General features: G+C 52.1%; 1 protein-coding gene across 1 annotated transcript; it reads left to right on the top strand.

Moving 5' to 3' along the window:
• The first annotated feature begins 10904 nt into the window (after positions 1-10904).
• On the top strand, positions 10905-14058 carry LOC120655044 (cytochrome P450 734A2). Its single transcript, XM_039932768.1, has 5 exons — positions 10905-11504; positions 12009-12232; positions 12329-12579; positions 12687-13065; positions 13162-14058. The coding sequence occupies exons 1-5, from the start codon at positions 11189-11191 to the stop codon at positions 13618-13620; spliced, it is 1629 nt and encodes a 542-aa protein (XP_039788702.1). The 5' UTR covers positions 10905-11188; the 3' UTR covers positions 13621-14058.
• The last annotated feature ends 5005 nt before the right edge of the window (positions 14059-19063 follow it).

Genomic DNA, 19063 nt, shown 5'->3' with positions numbered 1-19063 from the left:
TTATTATGTATAGTTTTTTAGGCTAGATGGTTTGAAAAAAAATCTAAGTTCATTTCTACACAAAATGAGAGTTTTTTCTCTAAATTTTGTCCGAAAAAATTTCTCTATCACCGATAGAATTCCGATATATCCGATATTCCTGTTTATCACCAACCTCCGATATTTTTAATTTATCGATAAGGTAAACCCTGGTTGATCGTGAGGCCCGTGGAAGCAGCAAAGGTGTCCAGGACGACCTTGAGGCGACGAAACTGATCTTCCTCGACGCGGAGAACGATTAGCATGTCGTCCATGTACTGGATGATAGGACATTCGAGGTCGTCGACGAGGGGATGCCACAGAGCGTCCGTGGCGCACGGGTCGGTGACCATGCGGTGCAAGAGGTCGGCGACGATGATGAACAGGTAGGGGCTGAGGGGGTCACCCTAGCGCAATCCGCGGCGACAAGGGATCCAGGGGCCCGGAACGCCGTTGAGGAGAATCGCCGCGCGCCCAGAGCTAAGGAGCGCGGCCATCCAAGCGTGCTAGCGGTCGCCGAACCCTCGGCGATCCAGGATCCGATCGAGAGCTTCCCAGCTCACCGAGTAGAAGGCCTTCCGGAAGTCCAATTTGAGGGCGATCGTCGGGACCTTGCGCTTTCTACAGCATTGGAGGAGCTCCATGGCAAAGAGGAAGTTGTCGGTGATGGACCTGCCCTTGACAAAGCCGGTCTGCAGGTCGGAGATCAAGGCGGGGATGACACCCTGCAGCCTGTTGGTGAGGATTTTCGCCGCGAGCTTGGGTGCACAGTTTTGCAGGTTGATCGGCCGGAAGCCGTCAGCGGTGGTGACGTCGAGCTTCTTTGGGAGGAGGACGACAAGCGCCTGGTTGATGCGCTCGAGATCGGCTTCACCACCGTAGAAGGCGTCCAGGAACGCCATGACGGCGTCCTCAATCACCGGCCAGAACACCCGGTAGAAAGCTGGGCCGAAACCGTCGGGGCCGGGGCTGTAACACCCCGGGTGTCTGCACAGTAATTAAATAGGTGTCTGCACAGTAATTGGGTATGTTTGCTATGCATCATGTGCTTGATTTGCTTAAAAAGGATCTTTTTGTAATTATAAAAGGCTATATGTGTAATTATGATTTTATGCAAGGTCCTTTCTTTAGTTATTTATGTTTATAGCTTTTTGTGGAGGGTGTTTTTGCAAAATTTCAGTGCATTTAATGCATGGCAGCAAAATTTACTTTTAAGTCTATGTTTGAAGTGAATTTGCTTTGAAAAAGACAAAATTCCTAGAATTCAAAATCCCTTCAATGATTTTAATTTTAGCTCTTGAATCTTTGGTCAAATAAATTTTTGCACAACATCAAAGTTGTAGATCTTGAAAAGTTGAACAACTTTCATGTTGGGCACTTTTCCATTTGAGCTTTGGTTTAAAAGTTATCGCTGTTTTACAGTTTAGTCCCTGAAATTTTCAGAAATTGCAAAACAACCCTTATCCCCATCTCCCACCTCCCTGCTCTGCTTCTCGTCGCCGTCCACCGACAGCGCCGCCCGCCGGTGCCGTGGAGCGCCTTCCCGGCCATCCCGGCCATTAATTCGCCGCGCGCTGTCACCCACGCGTCGCCCCGGAGCTCCTCCCCCTCCTGTTGCCTCGCGCTGGAGCCCCCCCCCCCCGGTCGTGCCACGCGTGCCGCTGAGTCCAGAAGCGCCCGCGCCGCCGCCACCTCGCCGTCGCGGTGGAGAGCCCGCTGCAGTGGCCGCCGCCCTCTTCTAGCAAGCGCCCGAGCCCTACAAATACCCCAGAAACCGATTCCTACCGCCCTTTTGCTCTCTCCTCGCTCACACACCGCAGAACACAGTCGCCACCCCGCTTGAACGCCGGCGAGCTCACCCTGCCGCGGAGCCGCCACCCCAGAACCGCTCCACCCCAATAGCCCCCACCATTAGCCGCGCCTCGTCCTCGCGCAACTCCCAGGCCGCTTCCCCTCGCCCAACCCTCACCGGAGCACCCTCGCCGTCGGTCGCCTCCGGCGCCGAGCCGCCCTGCTCCGTCGAGCCGCCGCTTCCGAGCCCCTCCCCGCACCCCAAGACCACCCTGTGGTGCGCCTTGAACCCGTGGAGCTCCCACACCCCTCCACCCTCGCCGCCGGTGAGCCCCTCGCCGGGAAACGGCCGGTCAACCGCCGCCTCCCCTCTCTGACCCGGTCAAGGGACCTCGGGTTGAAAGGAAAGAAAACCCAGGGGGTTATTTGAATAGGCCTAGACTCTGATGAATAGTGCCTTAGGGACTGCTTTGTAATGATTTTCAGTGATCTTTGAACTTCAATATCAATTCATAGAAAATTCGTAAAATAGCAAATCTTGATGTTTTGGAATCCTCTTGAAGAGCTCTATGCAGTAGAACCATAATATGTTAGGCTTTAGTTGCAAGTTTTTGCTGTAGAAATTGATTTGTGTTTCTAGTGCATAAATATTAGTTGTTTTCATCTTTTTCTTAACTACTGTATAAAGCCATGACTTGCAGTGAAACTTTTATGGTAGTTTACTCATGTGACTCTAGCTTTGTTATAAAAATTTCATGATCAGTTCTATGTTGTAGCTATTTATTTGATTTAATCCTTGTTTAGTAGACTTTAATTATGGTAATTAGTTTCTGTTCTTGTTAAATCCTGAAAATATTCCTGAGTGTTCACCTGGAGTATCTTAGCTTGTCCTGGAAGTTTGAGCTTCAGTTCATGGACAGATCAGGAGCTAAAAATATATATTGCTAATATGTTGTTCTGTTTTGTTTATTTTCTCTTATTTATTTCTGTGTAGATAAAATCATTAAAAATTCACTGTAGTTATCTCATTTCTGTATCAATCTGCTGTTAAATTTTGAGCTTCTACTTTGCTCTAGTTTGACCTGTATAATTCAAGCTTGATCTAGGTGTTATCTGAATGAAAGAATTGTTGTGATTAATTGGCTAGATGTCTTGGCATGATTTTTGCAGGATAGCTTAGTCTGTTCATTTTCTGTTTAGGGTAATTTTTGCTAAATTTATTGTTGTTTGTGATCTGAGTTGTTGATTTATTTAGCAAACCTTGAGTTAAATGCTATAGGAATCAAACACCACTCATTTTATGAAGTTAGTATAACTTGCTTGTGCTGTTGATCATGATGCCTTGTGTAGTTAAATTTTTTATTTAACTACTCTATAAATGATTGCCCATGTGTGTTTATAATACTGTTCTTGCATTACATGTAGACACGACTGCCTTATCGGACGGGACGTACGAGCTGATCCCGGAATCTGACGGAGGTGATCTCGAAGCTCAAGTAAACACTGCTGAACTAACTGAAGCCCCGGACCAAAGTTCGAAAGAGCCTAGAGCTGAAATAGTTAGCAACTACCGAGAAGGCAAGCCCCGGACATAACCTATATTTCAAATTAATATCATTTACTGTATTACTTACTTGTGCATTTACAGTTCTTAGGATTTGAATTGAAACCCTATAGGCATGATCCTAAGAACCCATGTACTGAATACTAGACTTGAGTCGACTACTTGCTAAGCTTATAGGACCGGTAAAAGTCGAGTGATTGCCTGTCACTCGCGAGCTTTATAGGAATTGTTTGTTTACTTTCTGTTATCAATATAAGGACGACGGACGGGGTTGTGATCGATATCATGACTTTATGTGAGACCCCGTCTGTGTTGATGAACTTGCTAAGGTCGCGGTGTGTGGTAGTGCTGGTTAAGTTTTTGAAAGTACTAGTCACATGCCGTCAATATGGTACGCGGCAAGCCTAGTAGCCGATTGGACCGGGGAGTGGATATACCTCCCACTCTCTCTTAGGGATAGGTTTTATTTTATGTTGCGCAACACTACGACTTCTAGGGACAAGGTTCGGCCTTGGAGCCCTGTAGTCGGGGAGAGTGGCACTATCCACAAGCCGGAAAGAAAGGTTAACGGTTGTTTGGGAATGACCCGACGGTGTTCCAAACGTGTGTGCTAGGTTATCCTTGCAAGGTTGAATTTCGATTCAGAATCGTCCGCCTCTCACGATGAAATGAGACTGCTTGATCTCTTTGCCACACAGAGTAAGAAGAGCAACAATACTTTAATCAATCTTGATGTTTGCTTAGATTTCTACCATGATTGGATAGTAGTTGCTTACATAGAATGGTTAATCAACTAGAATCTTGAAAGCTAAAACTTGAAAGTAAGGACATACTCTTTATTGCTTTTCAGCAAAAGGAAAACCAGAGCCTCACAAAACCTTGCATAGTCTAGTTAAAGTGGGCTACTTATACCCGTTGACGGTTAAGTCTTGCTGAGTATTAGAATACTCAGCCTTGCTGTTGAAATTCTTTTTCAGGTATGAGTTTTGAGGATCAAGTCGCTAGCTTGACCTATCCTTGCTCGTTGCCTCCTGGCTGGTCCGTAGAGTGGGATACGTCTTCGACCGGCAATGACTATGACGAGTGATACCATGCTTGGGCTAGCCTGGTATCCTTTTTACGACGTGTTGTAGCCGTTGTATTTTATCTTCCGCTGTTTAAACTCTGAACTTACACTTATAGTTTGTATAACTGCTTTACTGAAGTTGGTTTTGTAATAATGGTTTGAACTAGTTTGTAATCACTATTGAACTTGCCTGTGTTGTAAAATTTGTGGTTGTAATATCTCTGGACTCGCCTTCGTGCGGGGTATGCTTGTTCGATCCGAGAACCGGTGGTTGTATCGGGACGTTACCCGACAGACCAAGAATTGTTCCGTTTGAAGTGCGTTTGAGCTATTGTTGCCTTTATGGTAATGGCCTGCGCACTTGAGCCGGGATAATTTAGGTGGTTCTGCCACAGGGGCTGCTCGTCGTGCGCATCTGCTAGAGGGCCTCTTTGGCTTCAGAGGTGGTGAACAGGGCCTCCAGGGAGGAGAGGCCGGCCACCGGCTCGAGGAGGGCGACGGTCGACACAGGCAGAGTAACGTAGGAATCCGTGCCGAGCAGGGAGCGGTAGAATGCGTGGAGCACGCGTTCCTTGGCGACGTGGGTGTAGAGAGGCACCCCCTCATCGTGAAGCACCTGGATCCTGTTGCTGCGGAGATGTGCAGAGGCGGAGGCGTGGTAGAAGGCAGTGTTTTCATCACCGAATTTGCAAAGTTTAAAAGTGTACCGCTGTTTCCAGTAGGCCGCCAGCTCCTTAGTTGCACGAGACAGCCGCGCGGTCACCAGGCGATGTAGAAGGAACTCGGGAGGCGTCAATGGGCGTAGCTCTTCAAAGAGGTTGAGGAGCTCAATGACGAGGCGGCACACTTCTTGCACTCAGCGTGCACCCACTTGAGGCGGCGGACAAGAGCGGCCACCGGCTCCACGATGGCGTTCTGTGGCCATGCCCAGACTTGGGCGACCATGTCTCGGAAGTCGGGATCAAGGGCCCAGGCCTTCTCATAGCGGAAGACTTGCGACACCGGGGCGGAGGACGAGGCAGTGACCAGAAGCGGGACATGGTCAGAGGTGGGGCGGGGGAGGGAGTGCAGGGTGGAGTTGAAGAGCCTCGCACCCCAAGCCGCGTTTATGAACGCGCAGTTCAGGCGCACCAGGGTGGGCTGCGCACGCTGGTTGGACCACGTGAATCGGCGATCGAGCAGCGGCAACTCCTGGAGCAAGAGGGAGTTGATGGCGTCGTTGAAGAGGGCAGCACCAGCCGCGTCGAAGTGGCCATTGTTCATGTCGCCAGGAAAGCGCGCCAGGTTGAAGTCCCCGAGGAGCAGCCACAGATCAGCGCAGAGGGTGGCAAGGTGGTGGAGCTCGGCGAAGAAGGCCGGGTGCTGTGCCGCATTGCACGGCACATAGACGTTGGTGACGATGAATGGCTGCGCATCCGCAGCAGCAGCAAAGAAGCAGGTGAGTGTGAATTGGAGCTCGATGGAGCGGGACAGGGAGGCGGAGCGCTGATCTCAGGCCGTGATTAGCCCACCCGATGCGCCCCGGGAGTCCTTGGCAACGAAGGAGGACATCCCAGGGGGGAGGAAGGTGGAGGTCCTGAAGAGGTTGGGCGCGGTCAGCTTCGTTTCCTGGAGACAGACAACACCGAGGTTGCGCTCGGCGAGATTATTTTTCACGTCAGAGCACTTGTCAGCGTCGCCCAGTCCACGGACGTTCCAGCCACAGATGAGGAGACGACGACATGGCAGTGTGCTATTCATCTAACAAAGTTCGGCACCCGGGTACAGGTGGGGAACCACCATGGCCGCGCAGGGCCAAAACAGAGTACAAAAGAAGAGCAAAAGGGCTCGACCCGCAAGGGGGAGCACGCCACACGCAACCAGAGGCAAAAACGGGCAGGGTAGCGCGGCGCGCTAGCGAAGGCCACCGGATCATGGAGCGCTGAGGAACACCGCATCGCAGGCCGACGCCAGCTCAGCCAGGGCTTCTGTGTCGAGGTCGCACCCTTCACCGAGGGCGCGGAGCTATAGGGTGGACAAGGAGGGCGCACACGAGGGTGTGGCACCCTGGGCAGCGCCGAGCTGACGTGCCTTCAGGTGCTTTGCCTTGGCCAACGCGGTAGTGAAGAGGGGCTTCTCTTGGGCGTGCACCCTAGCGCTCGGAGGACGCGGTGGCACAGCGCGGGCAGCCCCGCGCGAATGCACGCGCACGGGGGGCACATGCACGCCATGCACCGTGGGAGCAGGGTCCGCGACAGGGCGAGTGCGAGAGCGGGCGGCCTCGTCGCCCGCCAGGGGCAGGACTACTGCCGGGGTGGGGGCGGTTGTCGCCGGGGGAGCAGGGGTGATCGCCGCCGGAGGAGCAAGGGCGGCGACGGGTGTAGTGGGAGGGCGCAGCGCAGCTGAGGAGGAGCTCGCATCCCTAGGAGAGGCGGCGGGTGGAAGGCCGCGAGAAAAGGGGGTGGACAGCGGCCACCACGCACAGGTGAGGCCGGCATGCTGGAGGAGCGGCGGATGGGTGCCGAGCAGGCTCCAAAGCGATGCCCAGAGAGTCTACACCCACCGCATCAGACAGGATCCCGGCAGTCAGTGACGGTGTGGGAGCGAGAAAGGCAGCGGAAACAGCGGCGAGGGGAGGAGGGCGAAGTCGGAGAGGGGAAAAGGGGTTTTCTAGGTGGAGGTGGGGGAGGAGCTGGGGCGCGGAACACGAGGCGGTGAGTGCAAGATTGCGGCAAACGAACTGGCGCAGGAGGGGTCGGAGCAGGGCAGAACTCCGCCACCCAGGAGAGGCGGAAAGTCACCGCCCGGGTAGTCCTGCCGGTCGTCTGCAGCGCGAGCAGAGGAAAGGCAGGGCGACGTGGCCGCAGTAAAGACGATAGGCGGCGCGAGGCCCTTCCCGCCGAGCATCGCAGTAAATGCGGCGGGACGAGGTGGGGGGAGGGTGACGGGGATGTGGGGTGGGGGAAGAGGCCTCAGTGTCAGAGACAGGCGCCGAGGGACAGGAGGTGGGGTCCACTGGGGAGGCGGGCATTCGAAAAAATGCCCGTTGGACCGCAGACAGACGGTCAGGGAGGACGGCAAGCCAAACACCGCCGAAGGAGCAAGAGCCATGGCGGAGGATGGTCGCCGCGGCCGCCGGGCAGGAGACCGAGGTCGAGAAGATGCCAGGGAGCGGGAGAGGAAACATAGAAGCGATCCTCCGGCGAGGAAAAAAGGAACGAGAGCGCTGCGGCCACCCAGTGCGAGTTGACGTGGGGGGGCCGTCATATGCACGACCCAGAGCGGGGTGGGCATGGCAAGAGGGGAAGCCGGTGACAAGGAGTGGACGACAGGAACGTGGAAGTCGCGCAGGACGGTGGCAGAGAACCGCACCCCAGGCCAAGAGCAAGGGAGCGAGGCAAGCAGGCGCGCGGATGGAGGAACGACGACGAGGAGGGACGGGATCGGCAGCGGGAGGAGAGGAGGCGGCGGTGGTGGAGGGCGAGGGGGAGGTGGCAGGCGGGGGGGGGGGGTGGACGAAGGGGAAGGGAGGATGCCGGCGCACAGGGCATTGAGGCGCAAGAGGCGGCGGGCACGGCCACAGAGGCAGCATGGAGGGCGCACAGTTGAGCGGCGCCGGCTGCCGTGGAAGGAGGCCGCAGGTGCCGGGGGGCGGAGCCAGCGGGCGCAGGACGGCGCACAGACGAGCGGCGCCGGCTGCCGCGGAAGGTGGCCGCTGGTGCCGGGGGGCGGAGCCAGCGGGCGGTGGAGGGCGCACAGCCGAGCGGTGCCGGCTGCCGCGGAAGGTGGCCGCTGGTGCCGGGGGGCGGAGCCAGCGGGCGGTGGAGGGCGCACAGCCGAGCGGTGCCGGCTGCCACGGAGGGTGGCCACTGGTGCCGGGGGGTGGGGGGAGGAGGAGCCAGGGGACGGGCAGGTTCGGCGGCCGCCGGGGCCGGGGCGGTGGAGCCGGCGGGCTGGTCGCCACGCGTGGCGCAGGCGGGGTCGGGAGGCCTACACATCCGCCCTCTATCTGTATCTGAAACTTACATCATTGTATATTAAAAATTCTTGTTTCTCAAATTTTATAACATGCAAAAAAAGGTTTCCTCATGGCAATAATATTGTAGCATTTAATCTGGCACAATAATCGTCTTCTGTACGTTTATGCCAATGATAGGGTGTATGTAGAGTAGGGCATGATTTTGCATGGGCACCACTGAATCTTAGTGAAATCACTTATTTGACGTTCATTGTAGGATCACCATGGAATGGCAGGCCAGTGAGACAACAAATGCCATATAGAAGTCTACGCATGGTTTATTTATTTTTTTGAAAACTTCATTTTACTCCCTTTAACACTTCACTTTGTCCACTTATTAGGCCCTGTTTAGTTCCTAAAATTTTGCACGTGCTACAGTACTTCAGACGTTTAACCACTAATTAGAAGTATTAAATGTGGATAACTGACAAAATCCATTCAATAACCCCTAGCCAAAATCGCGAGACGAATCTAATGAACCTAATTATTCAATGATTAGACATGTTGTGCTACAGTACACACTCTAATGACGGATTAATTAGACTTAATAGATTCGTCTCGCGATTTTTCGTCCATCAGTGTAATTAGTTTATAATTAGTCTATGTCTAATACTCCTAATTAGTGTTGTAAAAATCCCCACAAAATTTTACCCAATTTTTTTTGGGAAGTAAACGGGCCTTTAACCCCCTCAAGCAAATTGAGGCTCAATTTAGTTCCCCCAAACTATTTCGATTCATCCAATCTACCCTACTGAGATTTCTACTTTTTTGTTTCTCGTACAAGTGGAATTTTAACTTCAAACTTTTGCAATGTAACTTATAATCACTACATTTATAGTACAACATAATAATTTTATTTAATGTAATATAATTATGTAAGACCTGATGCTACAATATAAGACACTAAAGGTTAAAACATGTTTACATAGACTGTCTCAAACCAACATGCCTTATAATAAAGACAACTGGATAAAGACAACATGCCTTTTTTTTTTAGACTTGCAGAGAGCACTTTTTTTTCTGCAAGTCTAAAATAAACGAAGGGTAATAATTTTGTTGACACAAATAATAAGAAAATTTTCACTGCTTATTATGAAAGTGCTTTGAAACAGCTCTTTATTTTTAGATAATGTGCTTATTAACACATATTTTGTACAAAAGGGACAGATTCAGCAGTACATGAAGTGCTTCACTCGTCTCATTTCTCATGTGTGCATTCTAGAAACAAGAAGAGATAAAGTCTTTGTTACACGTATTGAACCTATATATCTTGGCTAGCTTGACGAAGTATGGACATGTACAAAAATCAATTATATACACATTTCCAGAGGATACATGAAAGCGAGCAGGGGATCGATGCACGATGATCATGGTGTATCGCAGAGCTGGACATAAACTCGTTCACCATCAGACAGCCCTGGTCACCTAGCAATCGTACAAACAGTAGCCTGTCACCAGCAGGCCATACGAGGGCTCAAAAAGATGGCAATGGAGCTTTCTTCCAAAATTAAAAGCGATTCATGCTCTTCGCAGAGAACGAATCTAACCAGATAATCACATATTAATCTTCCATTTTTTGGCGATTTTTTTGTTTCTTTTTTTTTGGTGATTTTCAGCATTCCTAGCTATTTGCTTTTTAAAAAAGATAATTGAAGAAACTTCCAACATGGTATAGACACTGCATGGAGGTACTCCCCCCACGGACAAGTAAAGTTCCTAGCTAAGTCAACTTTTTACGATTTTAATTTTTTTTTCCGAAATACAATACAAACGCAGACGCTAATATGCAAACACGCATACTCATCCCTATGAGCACCTCCGGGAGAGACCGAGCCGGCAAATCATCTAGATTGCCGAAGTCACCATAGACACATCGCCATCAATGGGCATTAAAAGAATAGTGATGGTTAAATTCTGGAATTAATCTAGAAAAATGCGAGCATGTGGAAGGTTCCACCACAAGGAACCTTACCAGATGTATGTTAAGCTTGAATGTTTGAGAATAGACCAAGCAGATTTGTCTCTAAGTTTAATTTCATAAAGTATACTATATCCCGGTTTAAAATTTGCTATAACAAAAGGTACTAGTCAAAGATATGTATTTGTGGGTAGCCAAAAACTTCATTTATTGTGAACTTGTATAGTTTGGATTGAGTTTTGGCTTTATAAATATTCATCTTAAATGCTTGCCACTTAAATATATTACCAAGGTTAATAGATGGCTATGGCAATTAATAAGATAAGAGAGACGAATATGTTTTGTTCTTTCCCCCACCAAACATGAAGGTATGAAACATCACAAGCCACACCACCATCCAAACAAGATGGTCAATTAAACAAAAGTCCGAAAGCCCACCTCGTTGACCCTCCCAACCCACCAAGCTCTCCCAAACAACACGCCCCTCCGGCCTCCTTCTCGCTCGCTTCGCTCGCCTAGTCACCTGCCTCCCTTCCCCCTGCGCTCTCCGGCCCCATCGCCGCCGGGACGCGGCCTATATAACCGCCCTCCCGTTCCCTCCCTCGCCTTCCCTTCCCTTCTCATCCCAAAACCCCCCGCCATTACCACCACCTTCCTGCGTTACTCCCGAACCCGAATCCCCTGTCTCTCTCTCTGCCTGTCACGATAGACGCGCGGCCATTACCAGGAGCAAGCGAACGATCTCTCCGTCTCCAGCTCTGCCCTGTTTCATCCCAAGAAACAGGGGAGCGAGCGAGCGGGCAGGAGGAGCGGAGGCCGGCGGCGGCGGCGGCAATGGGGGAGGGGATGGACGCGCCCGGCGCGGGCTGGCCGACGTGGCGCGCGGCGGCGGCGCTCGCCGTGGCGGCGTGGCTGGCGCTGCACGTGGCGGCGCGCGTCGCGGACGCGCTGTGGTGGCGGCCCCGGCGCCTGGAGGCGCACTTCGCGGCGCAGGGCGTGCGCGGCCCGCCGTACCGGTTCCTGCTGGGGTCCGTGAGGGAGATGGTGGCGCTCATGGCGGAGGCCTCCTCCAAGCCCATGTCGCCGGCCACCTCCCACAACGCGCTCCCCCGGGTGCTCGCCTTCTACCACTACTGGCGGAAGATCTACGGTGCGTGCCCTCCTCCTCCTCCTCCCACCTCTCGCTTTCGCCCATGTGTCGCGTCGCCGGGCATGTGTCGCGCGCGTCCCCCCGCCGCCTGATTGCTCGCTCATCTTTTTGGCCGGTTTCGGTTGCGCCTCCGTGATCTGTTCCATCCCTGTCCGCTTTCCCAGCTCTCTCTCTCCTGCTGCAGAATTGCTCCCTGTGCCTGTCCGTTTGCGCCCAGGGGCTCAGCTTTTGTCTCTTCTTGTCAGCACAGCGCAGCTTCTCTCTCTCCATCTATCCATTTGCGTCGTCTCCCTCTTCCTCCTACCATTGCTGCAGCAGCTCTGCTCTTGTCCTCCCTCTGCTCGCCTTGCCCATCTGGCTGCTGGCTTCTTGCATTCAATGGGGCTGGGTTTGGATCATGAGCGGAGCACATGGGAGAAAACCTGCGCAGTACAAGTCTTTTCCTTTTCTTCTTTTTTTTTTCGGATGGTTGATTGATTCATCGGCGGCGTGTCGCATGTGCAGGGCCGACGTTCTTGATCTGGTTCGGGCCGACGCCGCGGCTCACGGTGGCAGAGCCGGAGCTGGTGCGGGAGATCTTCCTCACGCGCGCCGAGGCGTTCGACCGCTACGAGGCGCACCCCGTCGTACGCCAGCTCGAGGGCGACGGCCTCGTCAGCCTCCACGGCGACAAGTGGGCGCTCCACCGCCGCGTCCTCACCGACGCCTTCTACCCGGACAACCTCAACGTGAGTGCCCCGCGCCCTGCTCGATCTTCTAGTGCTGGTGCGCCGGCGGAGATGGCTGACGCGCGCCTCGGTGCTGGTCTTCCTCGTTCCTTGCAGCGGCTGGTGCCCCACGTCGGCAGGTCGGTGGCGGCGCTGGCGGAGGAGTGGCGCGCCATGGCGGCCGCCGGCGGGACCGGCGAGGTGGAGGTGGACGTCGCCGAGTGGTTCCAGGCGGTCACGGAGGAGACCATCACGCGCGCCACCTTCGGCCGCAGCTACGACGACGGCCGCGTCGTGTTCGCCATGCAGGGCCGCCTGATGGCCTTCGCCTCCGAGGCCTTCCGCAAGGTCCTCGTCCCCGGCTACCGGTACGCAGCGCTCCCCCTCCGGCTCCGGCGCCGGCGCCATTGATCGACACCCCGCCTCTGCTCATCTCCACGACAGCGGCTGACCAAAAAGATACTCTCTGTTCCAGGTTCCTGCCGACCAAGAAGAACTGGCAGTCGTGGAAGCTGGACAGGGAGATACGGCGGAGCCTGACCCGGCTCATCGCCCGGCGCCGCGACGAGGCCGAGGCGGAGAAGGCCGGCGACGACGGCGCCTTCCGCGACCTCCTCGGCGCCATGATCAATGCCGGCGACAGGAAGGCGGCGGCGATCCCGGTGGAGGACATGCTGGAGGAATGCAAGACCTTCTTCTTCGCCGGCAAGCAGACCACGACGAACCTCCTGACCTGGGCCACCGTGCTCCTCGCCATGCACCCGGAGTGGCAGGAGCGCGCCCGCCGCGAGGTCCTCGCCGTGTGCGGCCCAGACGAGCTCCCCTCCAAGGAGCACCTCCCCAAGCTCAAGACGGTGAGCAGCGGTCGATTTTTCGAATTTCCTTTCCCACAATGGGCATTCAGGTCATTTCCGGCGCTGACATCCGTGTTCCTCGTGTGGCGGCGGCAGCTCGGCATGATCATGAACGAGACCCTCCGGCTGTACCCGCCGGCGGTGGCCACGATCCGCCGCGCCAAGGCCGACGTCCAGCTCTCCGACGGGTGCACGATCCCCCGCGACATGGAGCTGCTCGTCCCGATCATGGCCATCCACCACGACGCGCGGTTCTGGGGCCCGGACGCGGCGCAGTTCAACCCCGCGCGCTTCGCCGGCGGCCCGGCCAGGGCGGCGAGGCACCCGCTCGCCTTCATCCCCTTCGGTCTCGGCTCCCGGATGTGCGTCGGCCAGAACCTCGCCCGGCTGGAGGCCAAGCTCACCATGGCGATCCTGATCCAGCGCTTCGAGATTCGGGCCTCGCCCAACTACGTGCACGCGCCGACGGTCCTGCTGCTCCTCTACCCGCAGTACGGAGCGCCGGTGATCTTCCGGCCGCGCTCAGCTCAGCCGTCGGATCCGGCAGCCTCGTAGCCCCCACATTCTTTTGTCGAAATTGACAAAAAAAGGTTTCCATGAGGCCGGGGATGAGGGGCTGTGGGCCACTCCGGTGCCAGAAAAAAAAAACATACTAGGACATGTGTAGAATGACCGAAATGCCCATCCCCAGCCACCCCCTGTGTATATGCCAAGTGATACTAAAAGCCAAGAAGCACCAACCTTTTGTCCTAGCCTGCGCCTCGGGCCCCACCCAGGTTGCCCGAAAATGCCCTCCTTAACAAACCGGATCAGGCCCAGCCTTTTTTTAAGATTTGATGACACACAACGGGGAGGGCCCCACCACCCCTCCCTGTTTTTGTTCCTTGCTTGCCATGGCACCCGGTGTTATGTATTTTGTACAGTGGTTTGTTTACTCCAGTCTCCTACGTTGGTATAGACGAAAATGCAATGGAAAAAAAAGAAATGGAAGAAGAGGAGTTTGAGATGGCAGAGAAATGCATGCGGTGGCGTCTGCCCACCTTCTACACGGTATTCCTCCTCCCTTTCTACCGGCCTCTTTCGGTCGGTGGCCGGTGATCCTTCTTAATGATAAGGAATGGTGGTTTTGTCTCTGGCGATCCTTCTTAATGATATCAAATCGTGGTTTTGTCTACCATCATGTCTCGATTTCAATGGACATAGCATTATGCCCCGAGATCGGAACCGGTTAGATCACGGATAATAATCGCGATCCTACTCCTACTGGTACTAAATTTATATGTAAATCATATCTACGCATAGGAACTAATCTCAGCTTATTGCATTAGCAAGACGCTATCCACAAACACACAAAAAAATTAGACGGAGTGAATAATCTTTTTGAATGAAAAACAAAATAAACGGGGGCTTGATTTGGTGGCAAATGCTGCGAATTAACCGACCCATGGCGGATGGCAGGAAGAAACCAGGTGGTGAGGCGTGGGGCCGCGCGGTGGGGGACATGTCGTGTGGGGCCCGGCCGGGGCGGGGGAGCAGCAGCAGCCAAGCCGGGGTGGGGTGGGGGCGGCGGGGATTGGTGCCTGTCCTTGGGGGCTAGCTGTCACTGCCGCAACCAGCATTCCCAACAGTTACGCTAACGGACAAGACAACGCCGCAAGATCCACAGCCTGCCTCCTCCACCCTGTTTTTTATTCTCCTTTCCCCTCCACCGTTCTTCCACGCCCAAAAAAAAAGTTCCAGATTTCTGGCAGTCCACACTCCACAGTGAGTGAATGGTGGGGCCGATGTAATATTTTGGGTAAGATTTTACCTAGTTTTCAGAAATTTCTTCAAATACAAAAAAATCTAGAGATTTCAGAACAGATCAGGAGATGATGGGCAAAGGACGCAACGTACCTTTGAGTTACAACTTACAATGACAAGGAGCCTACTTCAACAAAAAATCATCCAATTAGACAAACCAAAATAATTCAAAATATCTTACATCCAAGGACAAATTTTGAATGCATGCTTTGCATTCAGGATGGACGGAGTGGTAATTACGACTTTTCTCGGCACGTTAGAGGTTTGAGAAACTTGAATTATTCTTGTAATCTTGAGAGATACTCGTATGAAAGGGTTTTGTCGGACTTTTGAAGTAGGCGATTGTCAATCCGGTAGCGGTCCATCCATCTTGAGTCCACGGTACCATATTTCCTTTTCAGATGAGAATGTTTGTCTTAGACCGTTGCGAGTGGGCGAACTACCTCTTCGGAACGCGCATTTTTCCTCAATTAGTTGCTATCGCCAATGTCGTTATCATGCGTCTTTTTCGAAACAAAGTATGCGCATAGAGAGTCAATATGTGATTTTCGCTTTGCGTGGCATCTTTTTGTAGCTATGCTAGCCGGCCTATCCACCGCTTTGAATTTCTCCTCCCAAAGGATTCTTTTTTTTTAGAAGACTCCCCCAAAAGGATTCGTATGAACTCAGCCCCAAGCTAGCTAACTGTGGTCGTGAGTTGTGACCGCGTGCTTGGTCCACGGGTATTTCTTCTTGCTGACGAAACGGACCAAGCACGCAGCAGCCTTCTTCCAACCTTCGGAGTGGCTCCCTGCCAAGCTTTACTGGTTTTGTGACGCCCGTTGCCTTCAAACGCAAAAGTTTCTCAGCTGATTTCAGTGCAGATGACCAGTTGACCACAGATCATGGCCAGGAAGAAGTCTTAAGGGCATTGTCACATTTCGTCCGATCCTTAGCTTTGGCTGCTAGCAAAAATTTCCCATGGACCACTCTGGCGTTGGCAAACATCATTCCAGTGATTTTTTTTTCTCTTTGGAACAAGTCACAAATTTTACTGTGTCAAATTTCCACTGCTTTGAAATCCAGACGAACTCGTTCACATTTTCTTAGTTTTCTTGGGTTCATCTCTACTTAAGAGGAAAAGAAACTTGCATCCTAGTTCCTTCGTTTCAGATTGTAAGTCATTCTAACTTTTTTTTGGGAGTCAAACTATTTTTATATTTGAACAAAATTACAGAAAATTGCAAAGATTAATAGCACCAAATAGATATACTATTAAAATTTATTTAATGAAGAATCTAATAATACTTATTTGGTATCATAAATGTTTGTAATTTATTGAATAATTTGGTCAAATTTGAAATGTTTTGACTCTCCAAGAAAGTTGGAATAACTTACAATTTAGAGCAGAAGGAGAGTAATAGGGAGGCATGGTACAAGACAAAAGTATTCGTCAATTTCAGGGGGGAATTAGTCCTGCATGTGCTCGGTAGTCCGAACACTTTCGTTTTCCAGCGATCAGTTGTTCCATGGAAAAAAAGACAGTATATTCGTTGGACCATCACGAAAATGAAATTTAGTTGTTCACTGGTCCAACCACATGATGAGGAAGTTAGAAATGTATGCATTCCTCTATTTTCACCTCAACATAAATAGATTCATCTGTTTTTCGCCTCAAAATAAATATATTCCTCTATTTTTCTTACCAAGTTAGCCTACCTGAGTGACGTGTACTGCAAGGTCTAAATTCTTTTTCTCCTGAAAGATGACTAGTACCAGAAATTTTAAAATCAAATTTCTTTCTTTTTTCTGAAAGGTACGGTGAAGCATAAAACTTTAGAGTTCTAACCCATTACATTTTTCGATAATTCCGACATGACCACCGAGAGATCAGCTCAGCTCAGCAAACGCTGGAACTTATTCCCTTGCATCATCACCGGCCAGGAGCAATGCAAGATGATGAACCTATCAAGGAACTATACACACCTTAGGCTATCCACAACGGCAAGAGCAAATTTGCTCCTCCTCCTCCTCGTTTCCTATGCCCCCTCACATATTTACTGTCTACAGTGCATCTACAGTGCCAAACAGTACACTTGCTCCTTCATTTGCTCTCTCCACTGTGGACGGTGGCTAGGATATTATACGTAGGCTAGCCTGGATTGCGATGTTTCCGGTGGATAGGCCTGATAAAAGACGAACGGTCCCAGGATTGGAGGAGTGCCCATATTTGCCAGGAGCCGAGCCAGCCAGCAGCAGCCGGTGAGCCCAGGCCACCACTGCGAACATGCTATCCACCGGAAAAGTACACATCTTTCCCGGCATCCCAAGCCGCTGGTCCAATGGAACGCCACCAATTCCATCAATCATTGACGCGCAGAGAGCAGAGGCCGGTGGCCGGCGCACAGTGCCGCAGCGCCACCACCAGTCCACCACCATGGCTGCCACGCATTGGCAATGCAAGCAAGCCCTCACGTTTTCACCAGGTGATCCTGATAAGCCTCAGCCTGCACTAAACGCTACAGCCTGAGCAATTCAGTTTACTGCAGCAGCTGCTGGCTGCTGCTGCTGCACATCTTGACATCTTCCTCTCATTTCCTTGTGCGTGTTTGAAATTGATTGGGTGCTCTAGCCTAAGAGGGGGATGGGGTGAATTAGGCACTAATAAAAACTTAGACCTATGGCTTCAACTAGTTTGCACAAAACTTAAACTAAAACGTGCTATTTAGATGTGCAACTAGGTAGTTCTAGTGTGAAACCCCTATTCTAAAAGAGTTTAGCAACTTATAGCATTTCCTATCAAGAAACTACTCTATGAAAGTAAAGGCATACAAATTGCTAGTATGAAATACGGAAGCATAAGGAGCGGGATAGGAGATAGCAAACTCTTGACGCGGGTGTTTATCCCGTGGTTCGGTTAGCCACAAAGGCACACCTACATCCACGTTGTTGTAGCACTCACTAAGAGTATTGCTACTCGGCCACCAAGTCTCTTCTGTGAACACAATCACGGTCACCTTGGCCCCGGGTTCCACTAAGGAGCTTCTCCACAAAGGATGGGGGTTTCCACGTCCCCCGCACAAAGATGTCGTTGCCGCTCCACACCAAGTCGGAGGGTCGATGACGTTGCCGGCGAGCTTCACGCTCCAAGGTGCCGGCGCACCAAGCTCTGGTTTTGGTTCGCTAATGAACCACAGCACAAAGACTCGAAACCTTGCAATCTCACTCACTAAGAGCTAATCCTTTACACAACACTCTCAAAGTGTGCTAAGGGCTAAAGATATGATCTTGATACTTTTGTATGACTTGGAGATGTTCTTGGGTGTGTGTGGGATGTCCAGCAACTCCAGCAATCTTCAAATGGCCGGGGTGAGGCGTATATATAGGCCACCAAGTCTTGTAGCCGTTGCTCCAACGGTCAGCAGAAAATCTGCGTATCATCGGATGAACCGATGTCTCTGGCAGGGGTAGCGTCGGTTCATCCGGTCACTCTCAGACCCGAAGTAGCCGTTGAGCTTCTGTCAACTGACACAGTGACCACCGGTTCATCCGATGCTTAGCCGTCGGTTAAACCGGTCACTCACAGCACTCAACTCTTCTGCTGACGTCATTACACCGATGGTATGCACCGATGCATCACCGGTTCAACCGATGCTGAAGGATCTTCTCCTGGGCGCTTGACATCGTCTCTGGAACAAGGTATGCCCAATGCACCGATGCCTTTCGTGGATCCATCGGTTCAACCGGTGCCTCACAGACTTGCATCAAAAGCCAGGCCATCGGATCATCCGACAACCATCGGATGCACCGATGCTGACTTAGATTTCTTCACGGTCTCTTCAATTCTTGTCCTTTGGACCGAACCACCGTAGGGGCGGCCCTTCGGGACTAGCTACGCTTCTCTTTGTCATCACTTGAACCTAAAATCCTGAGAATGGTCATCTTAACAATCATATTAGTCCCATTGATTGCGTTGTCATTCAATCACCAAAATCACTCGAAATGGCATAAATGGTGCTATGTTCGTATCAGTGTTTGGCCTGGCCATCGGGCTGCAGACATTTTGGCAAGGGGGCCCTGCCTGCTGTCCTCTTGCCTCTGAGGGATCCCCAATAATTTGGGTGCTCACAATGTGAGGTGAGATGGAGATGGGATGGGGTGAGGGTGAGGGTGAGGCTAGCTGCTGCAGCAGCAGCTTCTTGTTTGTCATGTGGGT

Source organism: Panicum virgatum, chromosome 1N (assembly GCF_016808335.1).
Source record: "Panicum virgatum strain AP13 chromosome 1N, P.virgatum_v5, whole genome shotgun sequence".
NCBI lineage: Eukaryota > Viridiplantae > Streptophyta > Magnoliopsida > Poales > Poaceae > Panicum > Panicum virgatum.
Note: the sequence above shows the minus strand (reverse complement) of the source record. Positions and strands in the feature narration are given on the sequence as shown.